The sequence below is a fragment of the Echinococcus granulosus genome, assembly GCF_000524195.1.
Source record: "Echinococcus granulosus chromosome Unknown EG_S00146, whole genome shotgun sequence".
Taxonomy (NCBI): domain Eukaryota; kingdom Metazoa; phylum Platyhelminthes; class Cestoda; order Cyclophyllidea; family Taeniidae; genus Echinococcus; species Echinococcus granulosus.
The window spans coordinates 145,027-157,727 of NW_020170526.1; the positions used below are offsets into that span (position 1 = coordinate 145,027).

Below are 12,701 nucleotides of genomic sequence, written 5' to 3' on the forward strand. Positions count from 1 at the left end.
CGTGCAGAATGGATGGTAGGCTATTGACATGACTTAAACCAAAATACCAAACGCGGATATTCAAGCACGCTTATAGTTAGTTACACAGTTTTACAGACATCAAATCATTTCTTTTTAAATTACAAATATATGGGTGTGGTTTTGATAATCATCATGTTGGAAGTACATTCGCTGGACTACGAAAAAGAGTCTAAAGAGAGTCTAGGTGGCAACGGTTGCATTGTTGACTCATATCTTCAAATAAGCGTTTGAATCTAACATCCTGCAAGGAAAATTTGCAATGTTGGGGAGGAGTGCCAGATAGCATTGTAGGTAGATTAGGTTGAAATTTTAAACAAAGCTAGGTAAAACAAGAGAAGATAAGTTTTAGCCAAAATTGCAATGTCTTCCAGTTGTTTTTAGGCGCGAATTCTACGCATTTTATACGGCAATGTCTCATTCAATTTTTTAAACTTTTGAATGCATTTTATGGCCGTGAATGTGTTATTAATTTTTATACAGATTTTTTTGTGTGTTTTTCTAAGTTTTAGAATTCAGAATTGAAAATGGCTGTTAAATTGCTTTTAATTGACTTCTCCTAGAACGCACGATCCAAGTTCCTGCCTTATCTCTGTTAGGTGTGCTTGGTGTCCTTTTTTGCTAGACTTTCCGTAACAATGCTGTATTCCAGTTGTTCCTACCGCATATAGTTGTCTCTTGGCATGATTTGATTTATTTTAAAGTGTGTTATTTTTGTTGCTACATGTTAAGTGTTTATAGCTCCCTGATGTCATATTTAATGTCTTGGCTTTGGTGCTAATGTGCCCTACCCAAAATTCACATCAAATGGTATTCTTTTGATATTTATCTTGGAAGCTAGATGAGTATTTTGGCACTCTAAAACGATATTTAGAGTGGTGAAATTGACGTTTAGCCGTTGTTCAACATCTTGTGACATTTTTTTACTGAATTTTAGTTCCCAGCCATTCATGCTTTCATGAACTCAAAATTGCACAATGGGGAATTGTTTTACTTGTCACAACCACAAAGAAAATCTTCAGTTCCATGGAGACAATGGCATGACGCCGATGGGTGCAAATGCACAAGGGGGTGGCCAGGGACTAGGGCAAGCCCCATTCGGTCGTCACTATGGTCCTTCAGGTGACGCTGCATCGGTCGGTGCCAATCAGTCCGCCATTGTGCCTGCCTCGCGTGGTGCACATCAACCCTCCCAACAGTACTCCATGAATCTCTACGGCATGCAGAATGGACCACAACAGAGTGCATCCTACGCCTTCGGTCTCGCCCAACCTCCCGCGACTCTTGACCAGCAGCTGGCCGAGCAGTCGCCTCGAGTTGTCCGTGTTCACGCTTTATACACTTACGTTGCGCAAAACGCTGATGATCTGAGCTTCCAGAAGGGGGATGTCATGCTGGTCGAGTCGGGCTTATCCGAAGCCTGGTGGTTGGCGCGTCACTTGAGGACCGGGCAACAGGGCTACATACCCAGTAACTATGTGACTGTGGAAAATGGTCTCTCTACACAAATGGAAGCCTGGTATGACATTACACGTAAAGATGCCGAGAGAATGCTTTTGATGCCCGGATTGCCTCAAGGGACTTACATTTTACGCCCCTGTTCCGGTGAGACCTCTACCGTCATTGTGTACTTTTAAAGTGATTAGAATTTGATTTCTTCAAAATTTAAAAGCGCGCAATTTTGTGATTTCACAAGTTTTGCGGCATGAGACACCAATTTATTTTACCCATCTTTGGTGCCAGATCCTACTTTTTACTTATGATGCGACGTAGTGTTGCACTGTGGTTGACCTTTTGTTCGTAAACTCATCAGCTCATGCTTTACCAACGACCCTCCCCATTGCTTCGATTTTGTCAGAGGTAACGAATGATTTCTATTGTGTTATAATTGTAGATTCCCGAAGTTATGCTCTCTCCATCCGGTTCGAAATTGAGAGGAATATGTATGCAATAAAGCACTACAAGATCCGAACTCGCGATAACGGTGCCGGCTTCTACATCACCAATCGAACCAACTTTGCTTCTGTCGCCGATCTCATCTCTCACTATCAGTGTAAGTTACCGCTCATGATTGGTGGATTGAAGCTAGTTCATGATTGCGCATTTTGTTAGTTTTCCTAGTCATGAGAGCGCCCTTTGAACATTTCCTATACCCTTTTCTGTCAACAGACTTTTAGGGTTAGTGTTTTCGTGACTGTTCCTTTTTGAAATGGATATCTATTTGGTGCAATGTAGAAACGGTTAGTGATTTACCGAATTCTGGAAAGAAACAGTGTTGCTAATTCTTGGCTCAAAATTGCTTAATCACGCTCAAAATTCTTGATTTGGGGACCTGTTCTGCAGCAGTCTGACTAGTCAAATTCATCTCAAACTGGTATCGTAATTACGCACTTAATCTTATCGGTCTGCTGTTTTCTAAAGTCAACCTGATCGGTTCATGAAGCATCATTCAATAAGCTACCGTCGACTTTTTTGTTCATTTAGGCGTGTACTTTCAGACAGTGTAACCCACGCATAATTGAATCCTCTCGAACAGGGTGTAATTTGAAACGCACTCGTTCCACCGTTTATGTTTCACCTCGTCTCCACTCTTGTGCTATATTTCAACTCTCCGCCTGCCTGACCCTCATCATGCGTAAACAAATGGTGCCGTCGCTGAACTCTCAAATTTTAAACAGGCGTGGGATTCCATGACTTGCGTTATTTAGACAATGCCTGGTACGTAGGCCGGGAGAGGGGGATGACAGCGAATCTGAATTGGAAGGAAAACTCTGAAACATCTTCATTGCCCATCCAAGTATCTGAATATTTTCTTCATCCACCTAAACAACATCGTTAAATCTTTCGCTCACCCTTCAAACGCCCACCGGATTGGACACATGCGGTGGGTGAATCGAAGGTCGTTTGTCGCGCTATCGCAAGCTGTGCGTATCGCTCTCTTCAGCCGCGCCAGTGTCCTAAGTCAGCCGCATCGGTACCCTCACAGTTGCGTAGGCCTGCGCTCGCTCCTCACTGCCGCATACATGCGCGCTTTTTAGCTTACTACCCGGCAAGCGTCGTGGTGATTTCAGCATTAACGAGATTATTGATGGACACGTCAGCGCTCATTTAATGGTATGGAGGAATGAAAAATACCATTGAAACTTTATGTAATTTGAATTCCTATTATCAGCATTTTAATGACAGAGAAGTAGATTTGCTATGGAAGGAATCTCTCTCCTTGCTTTAGCTTCAATAATGGACAATACTGGTTATGATTCGTTTATCTTTTATTAATCGTCCTTATATTTGAAACCAGAAAGTATTGCACAATTTGCTTGTATTCCTTTCCACTGTCATAAGAACGCGGCAATTCTTGATACAATGTGAGAAAAGGTTTATTTCTGCACTCATTTTACTCTCAAGTTTTTGATTGATGTGCCTTGTGGTGCACGAGCCAAATTGTGTGCAACCTTTTGTCTGTAGCGAGGCGGGTATGAGTAAGTTTTGGAGATCGCCTTTATTGATATTACATGCTTGACTTAGTCTTATCTTTCATATTGCGTAGACTTGTCTTTGCAATTGCGTAGATGCAGCGTAAACAGTGAAGTGTACGTTTTTTGCATAAAGGATTCTTCTTTTTTACCCTCGCAACTGGTTTGCGCTTAGCCACTAGCGATGGGCTGTGCTGTCGCCTATCGCAGCCGTGTCCGCGGAAGTATACCCCGCCGGTGCAGTTTCGTGACATCGAGGCAAATCGGCGGAGCCTAGAATTCATCTGCGAGCTAGGCAACGGCAGCTTCGGCATGGTTTACCGGGCTCGGTGGAACAAGACCTTCGACGTGGCGGTGAAGAAGCGCCTCGCTACCACGGACCGCGCGCTTTTCATTGAGGAGGCAAAAGTGATGCACAAATTGCATCACCGCCGTATCGTTCGCCTCCTCGGTGTCTGCACCGAGCCGGCTGATGAGCCTGTTTTCATCATCACAGAGTTGCTAGAGAAGGGTGCTCTGCGCAACTTCCTCAGCAGCGAGGAGGGCCGCCAACTCTTCCTCAGTGACCTTATCGATATGATTGCTCAGGTGCGTCCCTCCGGTTAGATTCATCCATTCATGTCTGTTGCTTGAGCTCATCTTGAATTTATCCACATACTTATCAGCCCATCTAGAATCCATTTATGCTCTTCTCATGCAACTTTCTGAGTCCCTAGCTTATTCTGTCTATTCACTCGTTTATCTATCCAACTTTCCACTGTATATCTTTTCATTTTGTGTCCATGCATCTATCCTGAATCTACTTTAATTACCAATCCGTATCTACCTCCCTATTCATCCATTCACCCATCCCAGATACATTAATTTCTGTATTTTGTCAGACGCTCACACAGCGTTTTCTTTTACATCGCTATGACGCGACTACGGAAATCCCCTTTCTTCCGTTCTCATGCTTTGCCAGTGCTGGAATTTGCTTAGCACTAAGCAGCCCAAATCTGGCACAGTCTGAATGATTACTTGGGTGATTCATTGTAACCTTCCTGCCTTTTTCCATCGGTACTCTGTTTGGTTTTCATTTAGATCGTAGAATCGTGCAGGCGGAAAATTCCTCAAGAAGTATAAGCATATTTTAAGTTCTTAAAACACGTAAAGTAGCTACTTTGTCCAACGCCTCGCGACTTCCCCCAGTAATGATCTGTGTTTTAGAACAGGATCGGTTTGTTAAGTACCCAACTTTTGGTATTACTCTAAACCAAAAATGTCAGTAGTGTTAATTGTAAAAGTGGGTTTTAAATCCCAATTTTCTCCTTACATTCTTATTTTTTAAATCCTGATCGGTTATCTTAAATTTGTCCCAACTAGTCTATTCGTGCAGTGCTTGACGTTACCATTTGCATGAAGTGGTCACGGACCCTCTTTTCATGATTAATTCTAATACAATATTACTAATGTCAGTATTAGTCACTTTTTTTCACTTTCTTGCACTATTGACATTTCATAAACACGATTTATAAACAGTGTTTTTTTGTCTGACTTTCTGTACATCAAGTGACCGGGTGTGGTCAGTTGCTGTGGTGTTTCAATTTGCAGTTAGTAGGTGATTTATTTCGAATTCGGGTAAAATAAACAAAGCAGTTACCGCAGTTTCGCTTAGCCTTGATATTATTTGTGCGTTCCACGCAACTGTGGGCGTGAATGCAACAAATGTCATTATAGTGCACATCCCCTGCGAAGTCTATTTTCTCAAGAAACTTTTCTAACCATTTAATTAAAGCTTTGGAATTTTCCTACTTGACTTATGCTGGTAGTCGTGGGTACTTCGAATATAGACAAAGGGTTGCAAATACCTTAAATACCTAATTTTTGAAGTGATGTCTTTGAGCCTATTTCCCTTCTAGATATCTTTTGCATTATTTTTCCTTTGGGGAACCTCATTGGAAACCCAATTTTGTAACCTGTTCTAGGCGACTTTGCCACACTCTAGTTGAATGGGAGAAATTAATCGTAGAATCACTCCTATTTACCTTAGTCAAATTGGCAGGCAACTTGTTTGTTATACACTTGCTAAAGGGTTGAGAACCGGTGACGTGATCTTTTTAACTCCACTGTAAGGTCCGGATCACGGACAACTGAAAACGTCAGCTTTGTATTTGCAGTTGATATGAGCATTGCCCTTTTGTAAATGTTTTCAAGGGGGGTCATGCCTTCAAGATTTTTCGGTTGACAGATTGCCGAAGGGATGGCGTACCTAGAGGAGATGAATTTCGTCCACCGAGACCTTCGAGCCGCCAACATCCTTGTGGATCGTGACAACTCCGTCAAGGTAGCCGATTTCGGACTTGCAAAAATGCTTGATTCGGATATTCAAAATGATGGCGGTGAGTTCTTAGAAAATCCACAAAACCCCCTCACCTTTTGATTGGTCGATATATTGCGGATTCGTGATATCGGTCATATACCGTTCACTACTTTCTGCACGAGTAAATTGCAGTGGCTCTATGTGCTCTGTTATTGTCATAAGTGTGCTCTTTATTCCATTTAGTGTATTCCCTACCAAAACACCACGTTTTGTTAGAATTGTATCATGTAGAGCCTTGTTTTTAAATAATCAAGTCAGTCTATATTAATGCGATTTGCATGCAAATAAAGGGAGGCAAAGTAGATGGGACGAAGGAATAGTGCTTTTGTTCAAGAGCGTTGCATTTTTCGCCATGAAATATCTCGCAAAAGATGCTAAGCTTTTTACACCCGGGGAGTGGACATCACACAACACACCTTATGTGAATGTGTGCTTTGATTGACTCACTCACCTTGTTTGTGCACACGCATGTTCGAGCCCGACTTGCAGGTGCTTGCCTTTTCACGCCGACTAGGCATTGATAAAGCTTCTTCTGTTGCTTTGTTTACTAGTGAACGTGTTTTCCTTCACGCTCGTGCATTTTCGTGCGGTGATTCCCGCTTAATATACCTCGCTACCCTGCTCCGTTTTTGTAGCGAAGATGCAGCATAAAAGTGTTCTTATAATCGGTCACGGCAGTGTTCTGATTTCACCGTGATTCCGTGTCTGCGCGTCCATTCTCGGCAAATCCGAAATGCCATCGTTTGCCTTGGAGGTGCGAGGGCGGGGAGAGGTCGTGACGTCCATCCATTGCACATGACTCACCACGTATTTAATTTTGGCGTTTCCCATACCCGTACCCCCACCCATTGCTGGACATATGCTAATGCTAGCTCCGCAGAAAATCCGCTTAATGCATTATTCACTCCTTAGCTGATTATAGCTGAATCAGTGGAATTCCATGCTACTCAAACACTTGTTACCTTAGTGAATTCCCAGAGTCTTTAATTGTTCAGGCCTTGGAGAATCATTGTTGATACCTTCACATTTACAACTACTGAATGGCCCATTTATTTACGTTTTGCGGTTTATTTTATCTGTCTGTCAAAACTTTTCAATATGCTTTTTCTTTCCCTCTCTAAAACTGTTTACTAACCTTTAGGGAAATCATTTTGCTCACTTTCAAAGACTAGATAATTCTTTGCTTGAATCCACTTCCCCATGTGATTGTCTCCGCCCTACTAAAATCTACCGATCCTACTGTACTTCTGAGTTGACTCTGAGGCCACATAAGTCGATCTTGTTGAAGAATGATTTACGGAACGCTTCTTAATCGTGCATATGAGTAAACTATGTGATTTTACTACACTGACATCTTCAGTGGTTTCTCTACTCTGCTAGCTGTCATCAAGGTCTAGAAGTGATCTAGAGTTGATCGTGAAGGAATGAGTTGCTGTCGTGGTATCTTGTGAATTTCAGCTGGATGCATATCACACGTCCTTTGCCCAAAACGCTTTACAGAAAGTGGTTTTTAATCAAGCAGACAGTGTTTATTTCGAATTAATGTTCATTTGAAAAGCGAATCCGCAGTGCAAAGTAATTCCTTGATTTTGCATTCCATCTAATTTTCTTTTTTTCACGATATTGTCATTTTTAACGCCAAGCCTGCGCATGGAAAGGCAATATTAACATTGCAAGCACCATTTCTTGACTTCAGTCTAGGTCTTGTTTGCCCAAACTTGGACGCTGATTAGGTATAAAACAGACTCTTGCTGAATGCTGACGTCGTTTAAATAATCCTTTCATTGTGAGTTTCACTTCTGTATCGGTTATCCCCACTAGAACATCAATGAAAGATGTCTTATTTCCTAACGAAAACTGCAAGGCGTTGGAAATGTTTAACAACAACACCACCACCAATGCAGCACCGGAGCAGTCCCTGAAGGTATTGCAAAACACGAAAGTTCGAGTAAAGTGAATACGAATATTCGGAAGGATTGAAGGCGTGAGGAGTGATTTGTGAGAGAGATCTTGCTTTTGTTTAACACTGTGCACAATTAAAACCAATTATTGTTTTCCAACACAATTAATCAGTCCTGTTTAGTGAAGGCGAAATTCCCTCGACCCTAAGTCTGCCGAGTGGAAACATTTTTCTCATTACACAACCATCGGTTTGTGTGTGTGTGTGTGTGTGTGTGAAGCGGTACAGGGATAGAGGTTGAGCGTGTTAGTCATGCCGCCGCTGCACCTTCTGCTAGCGTCGCCTTCCTAGGCGCACGCTGCTACACCCTCACGCACATGCCCAGGCGTATCACGAGTCCCCGTCCGTCACCTAGGACATTGGCATTACTGAAAATGTCGCTTTTCCACCAGCACCGGATGCGTTACACTCGTCACTGAAGCAAACGTTTTTTTATTGCGTCCAATTTAAACACCTACTGACTTTGCTTTCCCTCAGCCACAAATCGCCCCTTGCGATGGGTCTAGCATCTTACTCTCCAATTGGCCTGTAATTACCGCCTGTGACTGGTTAATGCGTTTCAGTAAATTGTTTCCTAACTGGATATTAGCTATTCTTCGTATAATAAATAGTTGTTTAGCTCATAGATTCTTAAAATAGGACATGGATTTCCTTCGGTGACAAGGTTACTACACAGTTTTTTTTACGACAGCAAGAAGACTTAGATTTTGCTTATTTCGGGAGAATTCATCTACTACTTTGTCTTTTAACCTGTTTCAAGTGTATCTATATAGAGAGCGTTGTTTGGGGCTGTATAATTCACTATAGCAAGTGCGATTCCTGTATTAACCAATTATAGGGAAAAAATTGGTTTCGAGGATTTTTTTAAGGCTGCTCTCCTTAAGGTGATTAGCAGTTTTTGTATGGTTTGATAGAAATTTAATAAGCAGCCGTAGAATAAATGCTCATATTGTGCTTAAATTGCTATACTGAATGCGCTGCTATACACGTACTTCCAGATCTGATGATGGGACCTCTCTGCCATTTTCCCTGCTGTCAAAATGTCTTTAAAAAATGTGCAAGGGAGGTATCTCTGGGACCTTGACTGTATTCTAAAGTGCAATTTTTCAGCACATAAAACCTTACTTATAGGAACATCTGTCTGGAGGTGAAACACGTTTAAGGTAGATTATGGTGTTATGTTATTAGATACCCGGTGGGTTCTTTAGTACTCTGCCGATTTCACGTCTCATATATAATAAGGAAGTGTAGCACTCATTTCTCTACTTTAACATTTTCTTATTTGCTTATAGTCATTAAATTCCCCATCAAGTGGACCGCGCCAGAGGCGGCTCTTCCCGACCACCATTTCAGTATAAAGTCGGACGTCTGGTCCTTCGGTGTGCTCATGTACGAAATCGTCACTTACGGTGGCACTCCCTACCCCCGTAAGTCAATCACTCCCCTACTTTACTGATACTCCTTATCCATTTATTTTTTCGCAGTTATATCTCTCATTTACTATTATTGAAATCAGGCGTATTGCCGACTCACTTTTACCTTTTGTCTGCAGCACTTACCAACGATTTTATTCGAGTTCTCGCCTCCCTATTGTTTTTTTGCTTTCTCCACGTCCTTTTCCGCTGGACCAACTCCTCCTTGAGGATGTACTTTATTAATGCTAATACTCTGTTTGTCCCCAAGGTCACTTAGAGCTGTAAAAGCGCAGGGGAGGCGATCACCATAGGGATTTTGGGCTGTGTTCAAGGCTGCAGTCTCAGAGGTTTCTGTTTTAAGATCCTTTTAATTGAGTCTTTCGGTTTGGATCGTGACTAGTCAACTGCGTACCCATACACACGCACACATAGCTCACAAAAGTAAGAAGAAACTCAAAAGTGGTTTTTTGGTTGTACTAAATGAAATTTCGGAAGCAAAAGCCCTCATCTAAAATTTCCGATGTTCAGCCTACGCCTTTATCAGATCAGAAGCAACAATTTGTTGATCCTGCTGCAAACATCACCACGGAATTTCATCCTAATTTGGATTTTGGCCTCGCATTAAAATTTTGGTTCAACAGATATCCAGATGCTTTTCGCTCTGAGTCCGCTGGGGATGCTGCTGCCATGGGAACTTGGAAAGACCGAAAATAAGAAATTCGTTAACTTCTTCTTGTTGAGATTTCCAAAAAAAACTTGGCCGCTTTCGGAGAGCAGTCTTCATTGTTCATTTCGTGTCACAATCGCATGAAATAGGGAGTGTGATGATGAGAGTTCTGCGACATACGCAAGGCAAGTCAATCTTCAGTCTAAACACTTCAAACAGAAGGAAATGACTAGCGACAATTTTAAACGCTTCATTCTTGACTGCCGATTACATCCGTCCACTGATTTAGACTTACAAACTTGTCTTTTGAGCAAGAGTTCAAGGATGAGTACTTTCAATCCCGACCATGTATCTCTAATCCGGACAAGAACCAGCCAACGACACGAAGTCAGACAAACTCCAAGCACGCTAACAAGGAATGCTAAGTGGGCATTTCGCGAGCCGATATACCTAGCTGTTGGAAGTACATCATTGCTTGACTGAATGACTTATTAATCATTCAGTATGATTGAAGCCGGACGCCCTCTCGGACGTTACCATCCTTTTGGGAATGCTATAGCGCTGAATCGGCAGACCATTGGTCTATCACCACGTCTGAAGCGTCACTAGAGCCGAACTTGTTTACTGAAATTCCGAACAGCTGCAACAAGGCTCTTTCTTTCGTGGCACAAAATGCGTTGCACTGTGCTATACCACCAAGATTAAGTTTAGCCTACTTGGCCTAGACCAGTTTGACCGGTTAGACTTGAACCAGGTATCAATCAACATCATCTTTGCCCAGGTACAATCTCCGGCCATACCTATGATCATTCGGTGGAAGTTTTTAAAACGTTTGTTCCGGCTCGTCACTTCATGCACCTCGTCCACCACCGGAGTTCAAATTGGGACAAATTTTGCCAGCTTGTGGATGCAGACAATGCGTTTTGTGAGGAATAGGTGACCATCGAGCAATGGCTTCCAACCATTGTTTCCCTGGCACTAATCACTATGCTTTGCTGAAGGTTGCCTGACGTTTGGTGAACTGGTTGTGTTGTCCGTGTGACTGCTCTTGAAAGCATTCTGTTAATTTTATACCGGACATCCCGGCATCATTCGCATGAAGTCGAGAGTAGAAAGTCTTGTACTTCGGTCGCGAGTAGAAAATTGCAGATATTTGCAAAGAGAAATGATCAGAATCTTGAGATGGGAGCTTTTTTATGAGCGATAAACATGTGTTGACATTACTGGAGGTCTGACTTAATCTGGCCTCCCCGGTGTGGGAGATTTGTGTCGTGTTTCTACAATTCAATTTTTGGAGCAAATAGAATTCGGCATTGTGGAAGTAGGTTAGAGCTTTTCTTTTGTGGCATCCGTTTTTTTACTTACAATGTGACCTTTTCAGAATTTATTAAAGTACCGATGAAGTCTTGCGGGTACTAAGGTTGTTGCAGTATTTGTTTCCAAATCTTTTTGTCGACTAAAATTATCCAACCGTATGCTTGGGTACACAAATATTTGGAAGCATTCGCATTCAAACTTGGGGAACTCCTAGCTATTCATTTAAATGAGTTATTCAGATGAGAAGCTGCGAATATTTTTATCTATCAGCAAGGAATAAGTGGTGCCAAGAACAGTTCTACGCAGAATCAAGCAAAAGACGCGCTTTTAAATGCTTTTCAACTACCCAGGCTTCACTAATCGGGAGACGGTGCAGCAGGTAGAGCGCGGCTATCGAATGCCAAATCCGAATACACCGACACAGCCGTGTCCGGACGACCTCTACGACATCATGATGCAGTGTTGGTCAGCACGACCCGAGGATCGACCTACCTTCCGCAACCTCTACGACATCTTTGAGAACTGGGCCGTCCAGACGGAGGGTCAGTACATCTCGGATGGAGCGCAAAACACTTGAATCAGTCACCGCAGCCGCCGCCATCTCTACTAAGACCGCGTGTGATTGTCGTTTATCCATCCCAGCTGTCCGCCCGATCTCTCCGCGCTGCATTTGACTTCATCAATTCAATCCACCCTATCCCCTCTCCCTCCTCTCAACTGACTCCTTCCTGTCGATTTTTTGACGCCTTGGCTTTCTCTTCTCTCGTGTTCTTTTGCTAAGATTAACACCGTCCCAATAAGAGTCGTGGCTTGCAATGGCTGCAGGGAACGGGAATTCGTTTTTCGAAAGTGGAATCTAGCAGTGGTTTTAGATGTCAAGTCCTGGGCGGGGAAGCTCGACGAAGATGGGCTCAGGGGCTTATATGGCATGCCCGTTTGTTGAGTCTCACTTTATTCTGCTGTTTTTTTCGTCCTGGTTTGTCGTCATGCTATTTCGCTGGAATTAACTTCTTATGGCATGTCATCACTTTTGTTCCGGTTACTGGAAAGTGAAGCCTGTTTTCGTAACGGTGAAATTCAGAAAAGGCGTTGCTTAAGAAGGCGTAAGAAGTTGGACTTTGGGTATGACTGTTTGAAATTCAAAAGAACAAAACAACTAAAAGACAACTAATTGGTCCAGACAGCTTTTTCGGTAAAACAATATCAGTTGTCCATCTTCGTCACTATAAACTTCATTTTTTACGTGGTTTAAATAACCTATTTCACTAATTCAATAGACCTGCAAACAGGTCTACATGAGCCTCAACATATTTCCATTGGGTTTTGGTGTTTGCAAAGGTCGGCGCAGAATGTTCTGCAAGCCCATTAATACGACCCTTTCCCCTTCCTTTGTTAGTGTAATTTCGTGATTGAGTTCGGTGCACTTGGGGGGGGGGGGGGAATACAGACGACTCAAGGTATGATTTATTTCTGGGAAAAATTAAATTCTCCA

General features: G+C 42.6%; 1 protein-coding gene across 1 annotated transcript; it reads left to right on the top strand. All coding sequences in view use genetic code 11, as the record gives it.

The window, feature by feature from the left end:
* Positions 1–1,067: 1,067 nt before the first annotated feature.
* On the top strand, positions 1,068–11,786 carry EGR_09408 (Tyrosine-protein kinase Fyn; the record flags this gene model as incomplete). Its single annotated transcript, XM_024498657.1, has 6 exons — positions 1,068–1,623; positions 1,913–2,071; positions 3,667–4,079; positions 5,719–5,869; positions 9,103–9,237; positions 11,560–11,786. The coding sequence occupies 6 exons, from the start codon at positions 1,068–1,070 to the stop codon at positions 11,784–11,786; spliced, it is 1,641 nt and encodes a 546-aa protein (XP_024346946.1).
* Positions 11,787–12,701: the final 915 nt, after the last annotated feature.